General features: G+C 34.9%; 1 protein-coding gene across 1 annotated transcript; it reads right to left on the bottom strand.

Moving 5' to 3' along the window:
• Positions 1-20114: 20114 nt before the first annotated feature.
• On the bottom strand, positions 20115-21675 carry LOC116168339 (odorant receptor 43a-like). Its single transcript, XM_031484114.1, has 5 exons — positions 21332-21675; positions 21147-21274; positions 20607-21098; positions 20297-20557; positions 20115-20249 (listed from the first exon to the last, which is right to left on the bottom strand). Exons 1-5 carry the CDS (start codon positions 21546-21548, stop codon positions 20187-20189), a joined length of 1161 nt encoding a protein of 386 aa, XP_031339974.1. The 5' UTR covers positions 21549-21675; the 3' UTR covers positions 20115-20186.
• Positions 21676-24157: the final 2482 nt, after the last annotated feature.

Here is a 24157-nt window from a genome sequence, read left to right as displayed (position 1 = left end):
TCTAGTCAGTGAGGTGAGAGAATCATTAGATGAAATAATTTTTTTCACTCTGGTTTGTGACTGCTGTTTTCTGCTGGAAAATCACAAATAAACTTATTTGCCAGGTACTCAAAAAGTGGATTCTTGTTTTCAAGGGTTGCGAAGGAAATCTGACCAGTCACGAGGACTTGACCTGGCGTCGAAACCCACACCCTCGATCATCACGAGTCGAGTTTTTCAAGCTGTTGGACCAGTGTAGTTTGCTGCAGTACTGTTAGGTCCGGGTTTCTCGCATAATTAATTTTAAGTCTGTATCGAGATTTTTCAGAATATAGCGGATGCCGGACGTGCCTTGGGAAATTTTATAGTCAACATTTTCATGTAAAAGGTTTTGTTAGTATTTACCTGAGTTTAATTGATCTAGCTGGTGTTTGTGTGGGTGGCTTAGTGACAATTTTCATGCTTAAGAATTAATTTGAAATAAGTAAACCCCAAACGATTACTGGCTTGAGAGTGGAGCTCGAGATACTGATAAATGAAAGCTTTTCAATAGCTCGTAATTCATGGATAAAAATTAATTTTAAAGGTAAAGGAAAACAAAGGAGGTCGTACGTCCAAGTGGGCCTTGCCACCCCAACGATTATATCTATGTGCTCTTGTAAGAGTGCCGCCGAAAAATAGCTCGTAATTCCAGTACAAAATTAAATTTGAAAAAAGTGGTTCCAATCAGGGAGGTGGCTGAATCCAAGTAGACTCGGCCACCACATAATACCTTTAGATTTCCAGCGATTTAAACGAGCTCTATAAATTTATGCTGGTGATATGAAAAGCGCTTAAATAACTCATCAATTGGATACAATTCTTAAATTGATTCACAGTAGGAAGGGGAGGGGGGCTAGGTCCAGCGGGGTAAACAATTTTCATTTGGTAACTAATTTTTAAGTGTGTAAGTGAAGTGTCAGTTTGTGTCAAGGAAATTGTTCTAAACACTTTTTGCGACATGATTAGTACTTACTTCTATAAAAATTTGTTACCAGTTCCACTCCTAGTAGGTAACTTTTTTATTGGAAAAATGTTTGGAACTGTAGCGTGATCTTTTAAGACGATAGGTAGTAACAATAAACGAATTCTTTAACAAAAAATATGCTAAATTCTTTTAATTATTATAGGCCCATTTGTATATCAAGTAAAATTGGTTATAAGGTTGTATGTTAACGTTTCTCCAGACGCATTGGATTAACTTTTTTAGTTTATTTCGTTACATAATTAGCGCAATTGGAAACGGTATTGACCGTGAAGGATAAAGTACACGTGCTTTCAATTTACTACCTCCATCGAAACAAAATTGACAGTTTACACCACACATATCACGAAGGCCGTGGCCGTAACTTCCCTGGGGATCTGTTTGCTCGTCACTTGACCTTTTGATTGCTACATAGTTCTAGAGATTATGATAATTTTTAGTGTGATTTAGAATCGGCCCTACATTTCTACTCCTTTCATTTTTGTTGTAGGTTTTAATCACTACAAATGGACAAATACTCTTTTCAGGTTTCCGCATTCACCATAGCCATGGCTAAAAATGAAATTGATACTTTTTGGTCTGGTAGTTTACATTCTTGTTTACATTCGATCTTGACGGAGGAAAATAGGAAAATACTTGCAACACGAATGCTCTTCGAAAAATTAGAGGATTTTATTCAAGTTGCACACATACATTTTCTATGCAGCCGAAATCTGTACACGCATTCATAAATTATCTCACGATAACTTAAAACTATCATTTTAGATGTAATGGCGGCATAATTTAGTGTATAAAGGAAAAAACAATATTTTTCTTTTTAATTTTTTGTACACCCGGAGAAAAAACACTTACTCAATGAATCTTCACAACAAATTTCTTGGATTTTACTATTCCTTGTGTTACTACTCTAGTTTTAGCACGTTTATAAATGTAATAAAAGTTCACGTTAGAGTCAATAGTATTCTGAACACCACGTGGTATCCTATTTCAACCTCCTCTGTGTATGATGGTTATATCTACAACGCTACATTTTCCATAAGAGTAGATGTCATTAAGAATGAAGGTACATGTGGTCCTATCATTTTAGATTGGGGACCAATTGTGTCCCTTTAATTTAAATTTATGGTGAGGTGATGCTAGTAAAAAAATTATATTTTGGAACACATATACCAATGTGCACATCATAGTAATTTCTAATCTTTCGAATGTTTATGAAAATATTGATGCTTTAAAAGTACTTGCAAGGATACTTACCGCTGCAGGACATAATCCGTAATAATGCTACAGTTGACCCAGCAACGGTGGACACTAAACCACGTGGATGCTCCCCAAACAACAGTTCACACTCGAAACCCTATAGGTAGAACATAACATATCAGAGTAGCACAACTCTATTCGATAATTAAGTTTTTATTGCATTGGGCGAGCAATTGAAATCAAGTGGAATTAGAGACTAGACGGCGATTCTTATTAAGGCAAAATTTATTCTTAGAAACTAGTATGAGTAATAGGCGAAAATCGATCTTTCAAAAATCTAATCAAATTTTATTTCCGTATTCTTTCGCATTTTGCACTGTCACTTAATCATTTCACGGTGCATAATTTCGTTACGTAATTAGGGTAATTAGGAGCGGCGGTGACCGTGAAGGATAAAGTACACGTGCATTCCAAATTTGCACTTTCATCGATGGTGCGAAATTTGGACCACTCAAATTTTCCCAAGGAGGCCGTGGATTCGTTTCACCCGAAAGGTCAACAGACCTTAAAGTGGTAGGTCCAATGGCCGCGAGGTTTTCGCGAAGTGTCAGGGTCGAAATGATTTGAGATCGTACTCTTACAAATTTGCCGATTGTCGTATTGAAGGTCGATGATTTTTTACCTGTCGCAGGCAATGATCGGCAAAAATTTTTTTAGCTTAATCTATGCTATGGCTGAAATGGATTTTTCACCATTTCTCAAATAAATGAGTCGTAGGCATTAAGGGAAATGGAGGGTGGAGGTGTTGAGGTCCTCTTTGTATACTTTTGGAAAGACGTAGCGTGTAATTTACCAATGATCATATGAAGCAATTGTAAATTTGTACAATAATACGGCTATTAGTATTAACCGCACACGCTCACTGTACTATCAAGTAGTTTCATTACCAGGTCAAGGATGTTGAACACGACCCGAATATTTTTGATACCACAACGTACTGCGATTTAGAGCAAAACTCTTGTTTCTAACGGCGTTTTTTACTACGTTTACAACCTCAACTTACTACCATTGTAGTAGTGTAATATTGTATCAGTTACGTAAAAAATCTTATGTTGTTAGTTCATAAATCTCCGGGCTATTTTTACATACATGATTCGTTGTCCATTTCTAAGTAGGTCAAACCTTCGTTTACTCTACGATCAAAATAATTCGCTTAAAAGTCAATGGTTCATGATAAGCTTATCAAATGTGGAACTGTTACTTTGTCATCTTATTACCAAATTATATTTAATTGTTTGTGGTACTTACATTAGTTCCTCCGTCAACGCGATTCCGTTTTCCCCGCGGTCTACGAGAGAAAAAAAAACCGCGGCGAATCTTTACAGGCAGGATAAAAGCCACTAAGTGTAATAGAATTCACTTGCTTATATTTATCCGCAATATGGATGAACAATCGACAAGTGGGCAATATGTAAAGTTATCAGTGTCATTTGACACAAATTTTTATGTTTTGCAGTACTTTCTTTCTAAAAATATAACAAAACGGCTATGGCATCTTATCGAATTTAAGTATGTATAACCTATACGTACTCAGGTTATCTTTTGAAATTAAGTGCAATGGGCGTGTAATTTCTTTATTCTGGTATTTTTTTGATATACGGCAAATGTGATAACCTTACGAAGGAGTTAATGAGCAATTGTATTAAAATGTGGAAACTCTAGGTACCTATCGGAAATATTCCTCTATTAATTAATTAATTGAAGGCGCCTGGTATTAAAACACCTGATCTCTAAGAATTTCAATGCGATATTTCAGATGTATCTTGTGGTCCACCAACTCTATTATCCATTTTGGTGTCAGACAAAGACATGATGATCCACTTGCTATTGCGTTTGCCTGACACGTTGGCTCTTCACAAGATATAATCTAACATACGATTCTCAAGACTAGTAAAATCAAAAGCTTCAATAAAGCTTTTATAGCTAAACAGATAATTCAGCTTTCTTCTACTTTCCCGTTTTTCATTTTCATTAACTGCCGATAATGTTGCTAACATACTACCAAATCGTGCAAAAAATTCCATTATGTCATTATCTGAATGCATTATAATAGCTTTCGCTCACAAAACGTTCTCATTACAGCTGATTTGGTCTCAAATTGCTTATCAAACTTGGCAAGTATCTCATGAGCAGCTTTACACATTGAAATTGAATCAACGTACTCAGTCACCCTTGGGTGTAGTTGTTCCGAGCCCAGCCCTGAGTAAGTGGCATACCAATTGTAAGATTTTTGGTAGCGGATTGAATGTTGGAAAATCGATGACAATATTTTACTGAAGACTACAGACCCAAAAGTTATTCAATGATTGCCGTATGGCGTATATGGCGACAATAGTATCAAATAAAATTCTGGTCGACACAATTTTGTTTGGGGTGTAGATTTGTAAAATACAACAAGATGATTCAAAACGAAGAGATGGTGTTGATAGGGACAGAACAGAATAGTTATTGTATGGCGAGTGCACATATCAGAGGAAACAGTTTTGAAAACTTTACACAAAGCTTTAGTAATGAACAGGCTCCTATCATCAGGCCAGAAATTACGCAGGATAATTTATAAAATACACCAGCGATAACATGTGCCTATTTTGAAAATAATTAACCCACACAGCGATAACGCTCTTACTTTAGTAAAATGATATTACCTGACTCGGAAATTAAAGTACTATGCGACCAAAAATGAGTTGCTGTCGAGTCGCCTTTGAAATTTTTGTTTATATGGAAAATCGTATTTAACTTGAACTTCCAAAGGCGACTCGACAGCAACTCATTTTTGATCGCCCGTTACTAGGCTCCAAAGGGACCTCGCACTTCAATATTTCCTCGCCAGTAATGTGTCATTTTCCTGACTTTTATGTAAATAACTATTTTGGTTTTCGATAGAACTATAAAGATGACATTGTACAGTTTTATTTGATTCGTAGGTATAAATGGTTCTGTCACCAAACGTATGATATCAAAGACGGTTGCAAAAACCTTTGACCCATTAGGTGTTATCAAACCAATTATTGTTAAAGCTAAATTAATTTTACTATATTTATAGGCACTTAAATTAAACTGGGATGAAGCAGTTCGAACAGACTTATTATCTTGGTCAAGGTTTGTAAATGGGTTAATTAATTTAAATGATTATCAGATACATGGAAACTGTATACCGTATGATGTGTAAACCTGATTAGTATAGAACTCCATGAATGCGTCAACTAAAGCTTAGGAAGGCACGGGTTTACCTTGCAACAGAAGGCTCATAAGGACATATTGCTACAGTGATCTATTGTTACCGGTGACTCCATTAAATTTTAATTTACCAAGTTTAAATCACGTTTAAAAATTAAAGATAAGATGGATAAGTCGACTGTGGTACTAAGGATCCCTGGTTCGAATCCGGGTTCGGCATTGATACTTGTAAATGTATAGTGGGTTGGGTTGGTATAATCACCCTTGGCAGAAACCCCGCCCACTTAAAAATAAAGGTTAAATTAAAGTTAAATAATACAAAAAGTTACACAAAGAATCGAGGTACTTTTGAACTCGAGAACTTTCTAAACAGACTCAATTACTATTGTGGTTGGTTTATATTAATTTATAACGTTTATTTCTTACTGTGGAAGTATTTCGAACAAAAAGGGCCAGTATATGCAAGACGAATAACGGCACAATCTTCAATGGTGATTTTTTTCCAATATGGTTGAAAACTTTATTTTTAACGAAGAAAGCATCGATAGGTATTTTGTAACCGTATTTATTGTATCATGCGAAAAACAGCGTTTCACACGTGATCACCGTCGAATGGTGGGACTATTTTTTCTTTAGTCTCACGTCACCGATCTAGTCACCGATCGTATCACGAACGAAACTAATGGTAACAAGAACGGGCAACAAATATCACAGCAAAGGGGAGTAACACAAATGACCACAAACAGATTACACAACGAAATTATGCGGAGTGATAATGTGGAAGTGGTATGCCGTAATTACCGTGTTTTCGCTTTTGTTTCAAAAGCACTTTGACAGTGGGACAGCTGAAGTTCATTTTAAGCTCAATCAACTTAGTACATTTCCAGTATTTTGCAATAGCTTCAATATTGTGCACAGAGCCATTAATCGTAACTGTAATTGTTAGACATAGACCTAACAATTTCCTAATTAAAATGATAACTTGGTATTATCTAACGAGACCGATAAGCGTTATTTAAAAACAATGATGTTGCAAATTGATCTGTGGGGTTTTGTTAGAGTTAAGTAAATGATCAGCCCGAACGATTACTTTGGTTCATTCAACTTCCAAAAAACAGAACTTATTTTACTGTTTTAAAAGAGCATTGTATTTGATATATTAATTCGTTTTCGATAAATATTTTTTAAACAGAGTACAAATTTAATTAGCAAAGATAGCGGAGGCTCATTAAACTATGTCGCTGTGTCACCGTACGACCTTCCCTCTGGCTTTTTTTTGTCATCACAATCGTACAAGATAGTTCAAGATGTAAGTGACCTGGTATGATTCATTTAGTAGCATATTAAATAGCACCTATTAAAATTTAGATGATGGCTTCCTTTACCTTCCTAAATAAAAGGAAAGTTTTAAGTGTTCGAATCTGGAAAAAACCATTGTGTAGTAATTTAAATGGACACATTTGCATTTTAATTATAGAAAACACCTAAATATTCTCTTTTTCTTCGAAGGTGTCTCTAAATTTTGACCCGATTCAAATGCACCTCTCTGCTCTAACGTTCGTTCCCATTCCAAATCTGATGAGAATTTGTACCACTTGGAGGTATTTTTCTGTGATTATAGTTGAGTTTTCAAAACAGAGTTTGAAATTCAATGTCGAATCTATAAAAACAAAAGCTGCTTGGTAAAATACGACGATTTCAAAATTAAATCATTATCGAAGGTTAATCACTTGGAAAATCCAACAGCATTGATGAACAAATCAAATACAATTAGAGAATACTGAAACACCTAAATATAGATGCTTTTTTACTGTCCGTCACGGTCCCGATCTGAGTATTTTGTTGTATGTCTTCTTCTCATTTGCTTTGTTGTTTCAATTCTGTATCTTATTTTCCTCTACCTATCTTCTAACAGCACATGACTCCCTCGGATTCTTGAACTGTCCTTCTTTCTTTGAATTTGTTGTTTCATTGTGTTACTTTCCGGAATTCTCTATAAGACTTCCCGTTTTTATAACCTCCAAGATATTATTTTCTTCATAGATTTGGTATAATTATTTGTTCATCTTATTTAATATATCCTTTTAATTTTGTTTTACGTCGTCCATGGCATACAGCTGTAGGTATAATAGGATTGTACCACTTAAATTTAAAACAAATGCATTTTTGCATTAACCACGTATGCTCTGCTTTTGCAAATTTGTTTCAGTCTAAGTAGAATCGTTTACTTTATCAATTCTCCCCCCCCCCCCCCAGGTGTCCATCCCTATTTGGTTGACCTGACCCATTCATCTTTCCCAGGACAATGTTGGTAACGGGTCGCTTCTCGACTGCCTGTATACTCTCCGTTATTGTAACGGAATTACAGTGAATCAACATTACCAGAGAAATAGTTTATTTACATCGCGAACGCAGCAGTTTTGTTAGAAAGCAAATTAACTTGACATTTCGTATACCTATTCAGAAAGAGTTATCGTGGAACATCAGTAAAAAACTAACTCATTTAGTAAAACCAGCGTGCGATAAATTTCCTATCTAATACTATCGAAATAGCTATTTATTAATCAAATGTGTCATACGTTTTTTTACCCACCCGAGAAAAGTTTAATTTCCGGGACATGTGGCCGAGGAAATTAATTTCTCAAGTGGATAAAGATCCAATGACACACGAGTCAAATACAAGATTTTGAGCAGGTTTTTAGTATTAGAACCTGACATGTTTTTCGAAATTATTCGTGACAATTATAAATTCGACGTTTCCACGGAAATAATGTACCAGACGTAAAATGTAAATATTATCCTCTAGTGGATAATGTGAAATTTGTTCCACTGAAATTGAAAGTATAGCAACTCCTTTATTGGACTGTTTGGATAAAATTATATTGAAATGAGCGGATAATACATAAGAAGTATCGTTTAACGGTTTCAATCAATTAAACATTTTCAGTTTCGGAGCGAAAGTTTCCAGAAACAAATTTAATCCATTTTTTTTTCTTTGGGAGACGGTAAAACTAGTGCAATAAAAAATCGATCGTTGTAAATTGGCTGAATATGCCCGAATAAAATATTTTGGTTAATTCTACACGTGAGTACTTTTAATACAAAATACACAGGGTGTAATTAGTTGTAAAAGAACTTGAGAGGAGCGACTCTTTCCAAATAAAGCAGAGGTCCTTTTTTACGTTTCTTCTTTCATTCTTTTCCCCTGAAAATAACATATAAAGTGTAACCGACGACTTTTCCTAGGTTTTTAATACTGAAACTTTAAATTTTCCAAAATTCATACCAAAGCTGGCTTGGACCTAAATGATGTGTAAACAAAAATTTACATTTGCACATGTGAAAATAACAAATTCAGTTTCAATTTGGAGTAAAAAAGCAACTGTAACTGACTACCAGAAGATAAGGTACCAAATTTAATCGAAATCAGACTCTTCTTAAATTTCTTTTTAAGGCTACTTTATCCTGTGTAGAATTTCTACAAAAGTGCCTGTATAGGAACCACTGTGAGTCTCGATTCAATTGGAAAAATTCTTACCTGTACCTCTAAAAAAAAAGTAATCCCACACGAAATCGCCTCTTAATGTGACACAAACCGATCTTCCTACAACAAATTGTGTATACTTTTCGAGGTTGTTGACTTTTAAAATGCAAAACATGTTGCTATGTTTGATAATAATTATAATTTGTAAAAATTTTGGGAATAATTTGTTTATCGTTGTATAAATGTGCACGAGTTGATAAAGGTTTAAAACGCAGTATTAAACTAATCGTAAACATACAATGTAAAGATCTAATTAAATTGTTTTTCCTTTTGTCCGTTACTCACATCCACTCGGATGGCTTGTTTCTTATTTTTGTCCATGGTCCAAAGTTGAAAATAAATAAGGTGTAATCATCAGGTAAAAAACTATACTGTTGCTCTCGAAAGAAATACAATACACAGATTTATTCAACTTACTTTTCTAAAAATCCGTTTGCGTTAGATAAATCGGAAAATTTGTGGAGAACCACGTTTCTGATCAACATGACAACGTCTTGGCTCGGGAAAAAACCAACTGCTAGAGATGGCCCTTCCAGTAGTCATCATCAATCGAATCACGTCCCAGCAGTGACAAAATGACACTAAGTAGCCATGACTGCTTACTTTTCAAAGTGATTTCACAAAAAGTCGTTATTACAAACCATTACATGAAGTTCGGTCTTCTAATATCATTAGTAAAATAAAAGTATTGAGAAATTATATATTAAACGAAGAGTCGTTTGCAACAATTACGTTGGTAGGTCATCTACTGAATTTTTGCAAACTTAATTGGGGCTACACGTAATTGGGATTTAACAAAGCCGGCGCCAGGGTGATTACGTATTACTTTATCTTACGCTTGGTTAATAAAATAGTTTCAAGTACAAACCATGTACAATGATGAAATCTTTGTTTATTTCCTTTTAATAGAAATTTAGAGCACAGACTGTCGCTTCAAATAGTATATAAAATAATGTTGTTGTAATAATAGCATAATCAATAATGAAAACTGAATTTTCTACTATGAGGCGTACTATAAATTAAATGCTCAAATTGGCAAAATAAATATATCTAAGAGAGTTTAGTAAATCATTTAATTGCTACCCATGATTAACAGTCCCAACTGAAATTGGTTGTGAAATGATGACTGTCACTGGAATGATTCTTCGTCTCAAAAAACGACACTAAAAAGCATATCTTTAAGTACGAGATGATTTCAACTAGGTAATTAATAACAACACGGTTAAATCATACTTGACAAAATCCCTACACTTAAAATAAAAACTAACCGTTACATATAACTATGGGTAGCTTATGGCCTCTCCGTTAACACGGAAAAGACCCAGGTTGTTTCATTTACTCGGCTATTACTCTACTTAAAAAGCATTTTCCCACCACCCGCAGTCACGGAATGTTTGAAATCGAATTTACAGACTTGAATACCATGATCGACATATCGAATTTTTTGTGATCATTTAATCATAAAGAGGCGGCAGAGATACTCTACAAATTTGTGAAGTTGTTTGTTCCCACTCTTGGTAGAAGAACAGTTAAAGCGTTTCGCTTCAGGCCATGTGAAAAAGTTGAGTTGGCATTCAACGCCTGTACTGTGAACTCTGCAACAATGGCAGTCCAAACATGAAAAGTTATGAAAACGCTTTAATTTCTATTTAAAATGTCGTTTTTATAACGCGTCAGTTGAGAACACTCAGGGATCGTATTGCATTTAGCCAGCATATCGGCTAGAAAAAATGTTACACGAGTGCCAGCTGCCAGCACATCATGTGATGGAGAATGGAGATCTAAAAATCACATCTTATGCATGTCTTCTGTAAAGTGCATATTACTGCTGCACGCTACATAACTCCTCTTTTTAAATTAAAACTGCTTATCGCAGATTAAAGAATAAAAAGAGAAAACTGATTCATCCCAATGAATGTTTTAATAGTGTGTTTTAACGATGTTAAAAGATAGTCTACACTACATGTCTATCTTCAATAGTTCCCAGAAAAGTTTAAAAAAAGCAGGACCAGGTTTGTATAAAAAATAATTTCCAAAAAATTGCGCGGAAAGACTATAACGGTGAATTTGCTCAAACCCGCCGCTAATCGGCCAACTAGCTCAGGGGTGACTATTAATCGGGGTAAGCTTGAGCACTCAAGGGTCATTAGGTATCGTTCGGTCTCTGCGGGCACTGGATTCCGTTCCTCTCATCTAATAATTAGGTATGCTAGAGCAAAGCAGTAAGGGCGCCACCTTATTACCTGGAATATTATACACTGACTGTTACCGGAATAAGGAAGTGTAACAGTAGCGGCACAACAATAATATAATCAGTGAGTACCTGACCACCCAAAAATCAAAAATTTATTCAGTAAGGTACACCAAATTCAAGAAAAAATCTTAACGCATGAATATGCACTACTAAAAACAATATACATTTACTAATCTCTTCCCCTAAATTGAATTCCCCCCAAAAACTTTACTTAATTGAACATTAATCCCACAAATTAGTGAACGATAACTCGATCACACCCGACGGCATGAAACTTAACGTTATTAACCCCAAAACGAGGTGGCGAACACACAAGTATATAAAGAGAAGGTATTATTCTTACCTGGAGTTCCGAAGGCATTCGTGGAGTGAGCTCATCCCAAGAATGTTCAACCTAGTAGCTATAATAAAGAATAAAAGGACAAATTAACCGAGAATGCCTCGGTGAATCAAAAATGCTACAGTGAGGTACTTAACGGTGCCTGAGGGGCTTACCACTTGCGGTACTTCCCACGATCGTAATAGGACAAACCAATATTAAATCATGTCTCCGAAGGAGATCTCAAATGCAAAAACAATAATCAGAGCCAATTATGTCGGCATTAATCGAAAGATCGTTAACCAGAATTACGATTACAGTTAAATTTAAAATAGTGAAAATTTCCCCAAAACTGGTCAGATAATTGATATAGGCTAAGTAATTATGTCGACGGTGATAAGCTCAGATATAGGTCATGTAATCTATCTCATGGTTCCAAACGGCTGATTACTGCTGAATGTGTATTCAGATGAAGGCATCTGTTGGTAATAATTCAACATGGACGTCCCTCCGGTGACATATGTTAATGTGCAAATTTAAACGGGATACAAGGACCCTCTTATTAAAGAAGGTCTATTGGAGAGATTGACGTTGTATGATAATTAATAACGATCAGGAAGATACGGTCAATAGTTTCGCTGGTAATTCGTTTAAAAGCCTCTCAAAAGAGTTCACTACGATATTGATTAACCAAAAAAAAATATCAATCCATAGTTTAATAAGATGATTCCGTGAAAGGTAATACTTCAATAGATGACGGAAACCAATCTTTTACGACATTACACCAGCGAACTAATATTCAACCGACACTTTTGCGTCTTCCCAAAACGAGCAACGAAAAGAAAGTAAGACACGCACGAATTTTCCTCGCCCCGCCAATCGCGCAGGTACCAATGCCGAAACCCACAATCGTCAAAACTAACAATTGAAGGTTACATCGCATTCTCCCCCGCCAGTGCCGTAACAAGGGAAATTCGTACTGACTAACTTAGAATAATTACAACGTTACAAGACGTAAATAAACAATTTTTCTCTTTTCCACATTTTAAATCGTAATATAACTAATAGATAATACTAAAGCTTGATATACTACGACTTCGGATGAGAGGCGAAAAAATAGATGGTCACACGTATGTCCGCGAAAGTTTCTGATGTAGTACTAAATACTTTCCAAACTTACTAACGGGAACGGGAACAGGAAAAAACAGGATTTCATGTTTTACTGTCGAAAAGAAACTTGACATTTAAAAAGTAGAGTTCTGTTAAAGTATTACGCTGTACTTCCCGAAGTTCCCACGGGCACAGGGAAAAACGTGAACGGGATACGGGAAAATACGCGATTTCCCAAAGGCGGCACGAAATTCGCCGCTCTTTCATACAGCGTTTCCTATAATAGACTACCCATTTTAGTAGTACTTACGCTAACTTTTTAAAATTACGTCTTTTAAGTGACCGTCAGGAACCTCAATACACTTTTCAAGATGCACCAAAACGACTCGTGGCATGTCGACTACTAGATAAATAGCATGTTGATTTGGAACCCAAAGGCCATTAATACAGTCGTTTTAGATTATGGCGTTTTATTAAATCTCAGTCGATGAAAAAATAACTAGATTAGAGTAGAAATTCTTCTGATTAACAACATATCAAAACATGCACATCCGAAAATGACCGTTATTAATTTATTTACAAAAGATTGAAAATTCACAACACAATGATTCTAACACTGATAGTTTCGCTTTAGCTGAACCAATCGAGGGAAAAAACACTATTTTGTAGAAAAATCAATTTTCTTTAAATTGTATGGGGGAAACCTATACCTATATGTCATACAATCCCTTTTTTAAAGTTCAAGCCTTCTACTACTAACTTCGTGGCTCTTAAGATAATCGACTTCTTAGCCAAGAAAATCGAAACGCATTTGTTCTTTATTTTGAAATGTCTAGGAACAATTGAATAACAGTGCAAACAGTGGAAGTGGATTAAAATAGTGTCCTTTCTAGGATAACCAATCACTTTGTGGTATAACACTATGTTGACAGTACTTGGTATGTTAGTGGGTCGATGTGCAAAACTGGAATCTCATTAATTTCATAAAATGAAATCTCCGTGTAAAATGTAAGGTTCTTCTATTCTCAACGAGTGTCGTTATTATAAAAAGCGCCCAATTTTTTTATTTCCTTACGAAGTTTCACCTCTAACGTTGCGCAATAACATAAAATATGACGTTGAAGCCTTTAGAACCTAAATGTACATTTAAATCACCTCAATGGTTCAGTTGCATTACTCACAGTAATAACTGTTTCCATGGAAAGGGGTGCAAAATTTCCAATTGTAAAAATTACAGGTTTTTGTGCTCTAGTCATCAGTAATACCAAAGCTTTTTGAAATTTTCGATCTCTGCCAACAAAATCAGTTTCGTAGCAAGAGTATACCAGCGCTTCATTTTCAGCAACAACTAGATTGGACAAGTAACTATCTAGGAATATTATTGCAAACATTGTGAGTAGATACCATGATAGTTTCAAAAACTCCATGTTGATTATATGCATCTAAAAAGATAAATTAGACGGAAATTGAGAAGACTTTATGTTTACCTACATTTGACATACGGAACAGAACAAAGCAAACAAAGATCGATGTATTAATAAAATTACTTAAAACCCCCTTATTAAATACTTTCTCCGCTTCATTAGCAATTAACCCTAAATGGCTATATCTCCATATAACACCTCTAACGTGCTCGTTCAAAGGACTGCATGTTACAGTGTGTCTGGAACACAACTCAGATTCATTGACATCAAAAACTTTTATAGCTTCTCTGATAGTAATGTTCAAGTACTTAAAATGTATTCGCAATTGCAGCAAAACGCACCACTTCGTGGAAACCAGCATAACGTAATCCATCCCTAAAAAAAAGAAAACTCCAATTTGGAAAGCCAAGCACATGCCGTAACTGTGTTCTAATGTCCAACTAGGCATTGTACCATATGGCAACCGTTTTTCACTTTCTGTTACATACCACGCGATAAAACCAATACCATCAATGGAAATTATAGCTGGAAGCACCAGGCCAGCCTTAAATATATAATGGTTATTGGAGTATGTATTGGAAACAGATTGCGAATTAGGCCCGTGTCCACATCGCTCCGAAGTACCAGATTCCGAAAAATTTCCAGTTCGGCATGTGGCTATGTCAATTTGAACATATCCGGAAGTGTGCACAAGCACAATGAGCCGATGCCAATCGTAACAGCATAAACTGCAATTATTATACGATTGTAGACCGGCATCAGGTGTTGTGTGACCAGAATTCTTCCCTGGCGAGCATGCGTGTGGTGTTTTCTCACGGCGTCGATGTTTGATTTTAGTGTGATTTTTTTAGTTTACTTAATCACAGCATATAATGGAGGTCTCTATAATTCTTTTAAAGAAGGAATCGCATATAACATTTCCAGATGTGTTCAAATTGACGCAAGCCGAATTTGGCTTTTGTATTATGTACCTTTAGCGATATGGTTAAATAAATCGGCCGTAGGCCGAATTCGTCGTCTGTTTCCAACATATGCAACCATTGAAACGAACCAGCGTATTAGCAATCAGCCACAATTGCGGTATTGATTCAGTACGATATCGCATATCAACGGTGCGGTCATCTTCCAACAATGCTATTAGGTTAACTAGTCTTAGTCTTTGGAGTCTCATTATCGTAATAAACTGTGTAGCAGTGTAGCTACAGAAATATGTATATAGTCGATGGCTTAAAAAAAATATTTCATAATACGCACCTGTTGCAATCGCGACTGAATACATGCAGTCATCGATGTCGTCAGTTAAGCTCCACTTCCTATAAAAGCTTAAACCGATGTATATGTATACCAGACAGGGCAGTAGCCATAAACAGATTGCTTCTGCCACACCAATATTTTCGTTTAAAGAAACCCCAGTAAATTTTGCCAAGCTCTTTAACTTTGAGAAAAAATTAGTTCTGTCGTGTGATCCCATTCTATTCTAGTATCGGGATGTATAGAAAGTGTCCTTTTCATTTAACAAAGTTAAAAGCTTCCCGTTCTGAAAGGCTAACAATTACTTATTCACAAAGCATAATTATAAGGTGGGTGCTGCGTATAAAAGTTGTTTGCTTCCAATAATGAAACCTAATGAATATTTCGTGAAAATATTAATTTTTCTTTTTTCTAAAAGGTTCATTTTACTTGTATTTACTGACATTTTTCCTATAGACTTGCTAGTTTCCCACTGGTCTTTTCAAAGTATTTATTATTAATAAGTGTAACGTATAGTTTTTTTTTGTTAGTTTTAAAGGTACTCATGCCTTCCAGCATATCCCCTATTATCTATAAGCCTTTTCTTAATTTTACAGGAGTTGGCCGTATCTAGGATTTTTATTGCCTTAAAAAGGTTTACCTAGACTTCGTTGCCCGTCCCTAACCACTTGGAGGTCCCTGTAAATTTATTTAATAGTTTTATTTAAAATTTTGCTTAATTTTCTTTTTTGAATTTTGCTGCAAAAATTTCCGAAAATGCTTCTAATAATTTTTTCTTGCAAACATTGATTTTTGTTAACATGCCAAATAATGATTCCTTTCGATTCCAATAAATCTTTAAAGTCTCTCTCAATTTTGAATTCTTCACATTCGTATAATAAATGTTCAGCACTTTCTATTCCATTTTCGCACGTACACATGTTGGTTTCACTTTTTTTAATTTTGTAAGAATAAGAATTAAATAATCCTCTATTAGTTATAATTTGTATAATACCCCTATTTATGTTCCAAAATTTCCATTTCAATCTATTTATTATATTTGGTATAGGTATATTGATATGTAGTTAAAATTTCAGGACTGCAATGCCAGCTGGTACTACTATGAAATTTAGATTTTCAAATAATGTTAATTTCTTGCAAAAAATTTCCCACGGCTAGCTCAAGATTTCGTTTTTCGATTTTAGTTTTAAAAAACCTTTCTAGGTCAAATTGCATTTCTTCTCCAGTCAGATAAAATGGAAACAGATCCATGGGTGGTATGAAACAAACAATTCTTTCTGATAAACCAACGATCGCTAATGGTTTTCTATTATCTTTTATAGGTGTTTAGAAATTGTACGAAGAAAATTGATCATTTTTGGTGCTCGGTTTAGAGTTTAGTGTCTGTGGGTTTTTATTAACGGCATTTTTACAATATAATAACAATAACGCACCGCCAGCTAATAACGTTAAACTATTGCACTTGTTCTTTATTTTGAAATGTCTAGGAACAATTGAATAATAACAGTGCAAAAGTTAGTACTGTGGAAGTGGATTAAAATAGTGTAATAGGGTAACCAATCACTTTGTGGTACAACACTATATGTTGACAGTACTTGGTATGAAATCTCCTTATAAAACGTAAAGTTCTTCTATTCTCAGAGAGAAATGTGCCCAATTTTTTTTAATTTCTTATGAAGTTTCACCTCTAACGTTGCGCAATAGCATAAAGTATGACACTGAAGCCTTTAGAACCTAAATGTATATTTAAATAGCCTCAATTGTTCAGTTACATTACTCACAATAATAACTGTTTCCATGGAGAGGGGTGCAAAATTTCCAATTGTAAAAATTACAGGTTTTTGTGCTCTAGTCATCAGTAATACCAAAGCTTTTTGAAATTTTCGATCTCTATCAACAAAATCAGTTTCGTAGCAAGAATACACCAGCGCTTCACTTTCTTCAACAACCATACTGCACAAGTAGCTATCTAGGAATATTATTGATAACATTGTGAGTAGATACCAAAATAGTTTCAAAAACTCCATGGTGAATACTGGTATCTAAAAACGTAAATTAGACGAAAATTCAGAAGACTTGATGTTTACCTACATTTGACATACGGAACAGGATAAAGCAAACAAAAATCGATATATTAATAAAATTACTTAAAGCGCCCTTATTAAATGCTCTCTCCGCTTCATTAGCAATTAAAGCTAGGCGACTGTATCTCGATATAACACCTCTAACGTTCTCGTCTAAAGAAAACCGTGCTGTAGTGTTACTGGAATACAACTCTGATTCAATGACATCAAAAACTTCCTCTTTTTGAATTTTTGTAGCTTCTCTGATAGTAATGTTCAAGTACTTAAAATGTATTCGTAAGTGCAACAAGACGCACCATTTCAAGGCAACCAGCATAACGTAATCTATCCCTAAAAAAAAGAAAACTCCAATTTGGAGGGCTAAGCACATGTCGTAACTGTATTCTAATGCCCAACTAGGCATTGTACCATACGGTAAACTTTTCTCACTTTCTGTTAGATACCACGCGATAAAACCAATAGAATCAATGAACATTACGACTGGAAACGCCAGGCCAGCCTTAAAGATATTATGGTTTTATTAATGTATGCAACCTCTGAAACGAACCAGCGTATTAGCAATTAACCGCAATTCAGTTTGAAATCGCATATCAACGGTTCGGTCATCTTCCAACAACGCTATTAGGTTAACTAGTCTTCGTCTTTGGAGTCTCATTATCGTAATATATTGTGCAACTAAAAAATAAGTACTATGTGGCTTAAGAAAAAATTATAGCATAATAATTTACCTGTCGCAATTCCCATTGAATACATGCAATCATCTATATCGTCAGTTAAGCTCCACTTCCTATAAAAGTTTAAACCGATGTATATGTATACCAGACAGGGCAATAGCCATAAACAGATTCCTTCGACCACACCAATATTTTCCTTTAAAGGAACCCCAGTTAATGTTGCCAAACTTTTAAACCTTGCGAAAAAATTAGTTCCATCGTATGATCCCATTGTTTTCTGTTCGCGTATTTTATACAAAGTGTCATTCAGTTCTGAAAGACTTTAATTACTTATTCACAAAGCATAATTATAAGGTGGGTGCTCCGTATAAAACCTGTTTGCCTTCCGATATTGAAACCTAATGAATATTTCGTGAAAATATTAATTTTTTGTTTTTTCAATGTCCATTTTACTTGTATTTACTGAAACTGACATTTTTCCTAGACCTGATACTTTCCCACTGGCCTTTTCCATTCATTTATAATTAATAACGATTTAGCTGACCGAAATCGTTGGAATCTATGGTTGGTAAGAAACAATGTATTCTGATAAACAGTAATGTTTCGGTTTATTTTAAACTATATTTCTTAGGTACGAAGAAAATTTAGTGAAATTCTGGTCGTTTTCATTGCGCGGTCTAGACTTTCAGTTGACATTTGTTTTATAGAATTCTCAAATAGTTGAACGACAATGTCTCAAAACAACATTCTTGTTGGTTGGTCCCTTTCTTTGCTAAAAATAGCTGCACAGTCTACTCTCTGTAAATCTATAAATTTATGTGAAAGGTATAATTAAAAGCTGCCCTTATTTTCCAGTGCGGAATGCATTGATATTGATAAACAAGTTGTAAATCAGCATATGCATGATTAAAGCGCATTTTTGGTAACACAGGTCAGTATTTTATTAGCGAAGTTTAAAATTATCGATCTCACGAGTAATTTTGGCTGCGTTAAATAATTAATTTTATTTAATTTCAATTGAGGGTACGTCTTTATTTTGTAAAACAAATCACAAAGTAAATAATTAAGTTTTTATACTGGTAGCGCTATCTAACGGTAAAATTATAGCACTTAGCACCTCCAAAAATCATATCGAAATTGTCGATCTCACAAGTAATCTAACTCAATTTAGATGAGTGCCTGCACATCTACACTATAGCAGAAAGCTTTTAGTGAAAATTTGAAGTTTCTAGCTATTATAGTTGCTGAGATCTTACCCGGACAGTCGGCCAGCCAGCCATAACGAATATAATAGCGCATTTTTTCAAAAATTCCATAAAAAGAAAACCGGGTTGTCGTATAACGAAGGTTTCTTTATTTATACATACATTTACGCAAAGAATTTCAAAAGCAATTTGTCTACTCGCTAATACCTTCGAGTTAGGCGTATAGTGGAAATTTATGTCAAATTCAACTAAGCCTTAATAAAAAAGGAACCACTGCATCCTTTTTAAAATGACAAAAAGTGTGTCATACTCCGGGCAAACCAGAAGATGCATAGTAGAAACTATTTAATCTGATAGGAGCTCATTTATCCCATGGATTTCTCATATACATTTTAAACGTTTACGAGTTTTGGACCAATGTTAGTGGAAATGGAATATATTTATATATATTTAAACAAGGATCAAAACCGATACTTAAGTAAGAGAAGAAATAAAAAATGAAGCCGGGATGGCCCCAGTGTCGGAGATGCATTGTTTGATATGTTTCTACTACTACTCACATCGTGGCTTTTAAGATAAGCGACATCATTCTTATCCAAGAAAAACGAAACACATTTGTTCTTTATTTCGAAATGTCTAGGAACAATTGAATAACAGTGCAAACAGTTAGTTCTGTGGAAGTGGATTAAAAAAGTGTTCCTTCCAGGATAACCAATCACGTTGTGGTATAACGCTATGTTGACAGTACTGTGGTATGTTAGTGGGTCGATGTGAAAAACTGGAATCTCATTAATTTTGTAAAATGAAATCTCCGTGTAGAATGTAAGGTTCTTCTATTCTCGACGAGTGTCGTTACTACAAAAAGCGCCCAATTTTTTATTTTCTTACGAAGTTTCACCTCTAACGTTGCGCAATAGCATAAAGTATGACACTGAAGCCTTTAGAACCTAAATGTATATTTAAATAGCCTCAATTGTTCAGTTACATTACTCACAATAATAACTGTTTCCATGGAAAGGGGTGCAAAATTTCCAATTGTAAAAATTACAGGTTTTTGTGCTCTAGTCATTAGTAATACCAAAGCTTTTTGAAATTTTCGATCTCTATCAACAAAATCAGTTTCGTAGCAAGAATACACCAGCGCTTCACTTTCTTCAACAACCAGACTGCACAAGTAGCTATCTAGGAATATTATTGATAACATTGTGAGTAGATACCAAAATAGTTTCAAAAACTCCATGGTGAATATAGGTATCTAAAAAGGTAAATTAGACGAAAATTCAGAAGACTTGATGTTTACCTACATTTGACATACGGAACAGAATAAAGCAAACTAAAATCGATATATTAATAAAATGACTTAGAGCGCCCTTATTAAATGCTCTATCCGCTTCATTAGCAATTAAAGTTAGGCGATTGTATCTCGATATAACACCTCTAACGTACTCGTCTAAAGGAAACCGTGCTGCAGTGTTACTGGAATACAACTCTGATTCATTGACATCAAAAACTTCCTCTTTTTGAATTGTTGTGGCTTCTTTGATAGTAATGTTCAAGTACTTAAAATGTATTCGTAAGTGCAACAAGACGCACCATTTCATGGCAACCAGCATAACATCATCTATCCCTAGAAAAAAGTAAACTATAATTTGGAAAGCTAAGCACATTCCGTAACTGTGTTCTAATGCCCAACTAGGCATTGTACCAAATGGTAAACTTTTTTCATTTTCTGTTAGATACCACGCGAGAAAACCAATAGAATCAAGGAACATTACGACTGGAAACGCCAGGCCAGCCTTAAAGATATTATGGTTTTATTAATGTATGCAACCTCTGAAACGAACCAGCGTATTAGCAATTAACCGCAATTCAGTTTGAAATCGCATATCAACGGTTCGGTCATCTTCCAACAACGCTATTAGGTTAACTAGTCTTCGTCTTTGGAGTCTCATTATCGTAATAAATGGTGCAGCTAAAAAATAAGTAGGTACTATGTTGCTTAAGAAAAAATTATAGCATAATAATTTACCTGTCGCAATCCCCATTGAATACATGCAATCATCTATATCGTCAGTTAAGCTCCACTTCCTATAAAAGTTTAAACCGATGTATATGTATACCAGACAGGGCAATAGCCATAAACAGATTCCTTCGACCACACTAATATTTTCGTGTAAAGGAACCCCAGTTAATATTGCCAAACTTTTAAACCTTGCGAAAAAATTAGTTCCATCGTATAATCCCATTGTTTTCTGTTCGCGTATTTTATACAAAGTGTGATTCAGTTCTGAAAGACTTTAATTACTTATTCACAAAGCATAATTATAAGGTGGGTGCTCCGTATAAAACCTGTTTGCCTTCCGATATTGAAACCTAATGAATATTTCGTGAAAATATAAATTTTTTGTTTTTTCAATGTCCATTTTACTTGTATTTACTGAAACTGACATTTTTCCTTGACCTGATACTTTCCCACTGGCCTTTTCCATTCATTTATAATTAATAAGGATTTAGCTGACCGAAATCGTTGGAATCTATGGTTGGTAAGAAACAATGTTTTCTGATAAACTGTAATGTTTCGGTTTATTTTAAACTATTTTTCTTAGGTACGAAGAAAATTTAGTGAAATTCTGGTCGTTTTCATTGCGCGGTCTAGACTTTCAGTTGACATTTGCTTTAATATTTACAAAACAACATTCTTGTTGGTTGGTCCCTTTCTTTGCTAAAAATAGCTGCACTACTCTCTGTAAATCTATAATTTTATGTGAAAGGTATAATTAAAAGCTGCCCTTATTTTCCAGTGCGGAATGCATTGATAAAAAGGAAAACCGAGTTGAGGTATAACGAAGGTTTCTTTATTTATACATACATTTATGCAAAGAATTTCAAAAGCAATTTGCCTATTCGCTAATTAATACCTTCGAGTTAGGCGTATAGTGGAAATTTATGTCAAATTCAACTAAGCCTTAATAAAAAAGGAACCACTGCATCCTTTTTAAAATGACAAAAAGTGTGTCATACTCCGGGCAAACCAGAAGATGCATAGTAGAAACTATTTAATCTGATAGGAGCTCATTTATCCCATGGATTTCTCATATACATTTTAAACGTTTACGGGTTTTGGACCAATGTTAATGGAAATGGAATATATTTATATATATTTAAACAAGGATCAAAACCGATACTTAAGTAAGAGAAGAAATAAAAAATGAAGCCGGGATGGCCCCATTGTCGGAGATGCATGGTTTGATATGTTTCTACTACTCACATCGTGGCTTTTAAGATAAGCGACATCATTCTTATCCAAGAAAAATGAAACGAATTTGTTCTGTATTTCGAAATGTCTAGGAACAATTGAATAACATTGCAAACAGTTAGTTCTGTGGAAGTGGATTAAAAAAGTGTTCCTTCCAGGATAAGCAATCACGTTGTGGTATAACGCTATGTTGACAGTAGGTACTGTGGTATGTTAGTGGGTCGATGTGAAAAATTGGAATCTCATTAATTTTGTAAAATGAAATCTCCGTGTAGAATGTAAGGTTCTTCTATTCTCGACGAGTATCGTTACTACAAAAAGCGCCCAATTTTTTTATTTTCTTATGAAGTTTCACTTCTAACGTTGCGCAATAGCATAAAATATGACGCTGAAGAACCTAAATATACATTTAAATCGCCTCAATTGGTCAGTTACATTACTTACAACAATAACTGTTTCCATGGAAAGGGGTGCAAAATTTCCAATTGTAAAAATTACAGGTTTTTGTGCTCTAGTCATCAGTAATACCAAAGCTTTCTGAAATTTTCGATCTCTGCCAACAAAATCAGTTTCGTAGCAAGAGTATACCAGCGCTTCACTTTCTGCACAAACTAGATTGGCATTGGTATAGCTATCTAGGAATATTACTGCAAACATGGTGAGTATATATCCTGACAGTGTCAAAAATTCCATGGTGAATATGTGTATCTAAAGAGATAAATTAGACGGAAATTCGGAAGACTTTATCTTTACCTACATTTGACATACGGAACAGAGCAAAGCAAACAAAAATCGATTAATAAAAGTACTTAAAGCGCCCTTATTAAATGCTTTTTCCGCTTCGTTGGCAATTAAACTTAAGTGACTGTATCTCCATATAACTCCCCTAACATGCTCGTCCAAAGAACTGCGTCCTGCAGTGTAACTGGAATACAACTCGGATTCATTGACATCAACAACTTGCTCTATTCGAATTTCTGTGACTTCTCTGATAGTGATGTTCAAGTACTTAAAATGTATTCGTAAGTGCAAAAAAACGCACCACTTTATGGAAATCAGCATAAAGTAATCTATTCCTGAAAACACGAAAATTCCAACTTGGTAAGCTAAGCACATGCCATAACTGTGTTCTAATGTCCAACTAGGCATTGTACCAAATGGTAACCTTTTTTCACTTTCTGTTACATACCACGAGATAAAACCAATAGTATCAATGGAAATTAGGCCAGGAAGGACCAGACTAGCCTTAAATATATAATGGTTTTATGAATGTACGGAACCATTGAAACGAACCAGCGTATTAGCAATTAGCCGCAATTGCCGTATTGATTCAGTACATAAGCGCATAAAAACGGTTTGATCATCTTCCAACATCGTTATTAGGTTAACTAGTCTTCGTCTTTGTAGTCTCATTATCGTAATAAACTGTGTGGCTAAAGAAATAAGTCCTCTGTGGTAAGAAAGAATTGTATCATAATAATTTACCTGTCGCCATCGCGACTGAATACATGCAGTCATCTATATCGTCAGTTAAGCTCCACTTCCTATAAAAGTTTAAACCAATGTATAAGTATGCCAGGCAGGGCACTATCCATAAAC

The sequence above is a fragment of the Photinus pyralis genome, unplaced genomic scaffold (assembly GCF_008802855.1).
Source record: "Photinus pyralis isolate 1611_PpyrPB1 unplaced genomic scaffold, Ppyr1.3 Ppyr1.4_LG4, whole genome shotgun sequence".
In the NCBI taxonomy this organism is placed as follows: domain Eukaryota; kingdom Metazoa; phylum Arthropoda; class Insecta; order Coleoptera; family Lampyridae; genus Photinus; species Photinus pyralis.
Note: the sequence above shows the minus strand (reverse complement) of the source record. Positions and strands in the feature narration are given on the sequence as shown.

What these genes read in the sequence shown, in the direction of transcription:
- LOC116168339 (XM_031484114.1), bottom strand. Translation starts at nt 21,548, where the DNA reads ATGGGATTATACGATGGAACTAATTTTTTCGCAAGGTTTAAAAGTTTG. An exon ending in TTCAATGGGGATTGCGACAG is followed by an intron (nt 21,275 to 21,331) that starts GTAAATTATTAT and finishes CTTATTTTTTAG; the next exon opens with CTGCACCATTTATTACGATA. An exon ending in CCATGGAAACAGTTATTATT is followed by an intron (nt 20,250 to 20,296) that starts GTGAGTAATGTA and finishes ATATACATTTAG; the next exon opens with GTTCTAAAGGCTTCAGTGTC.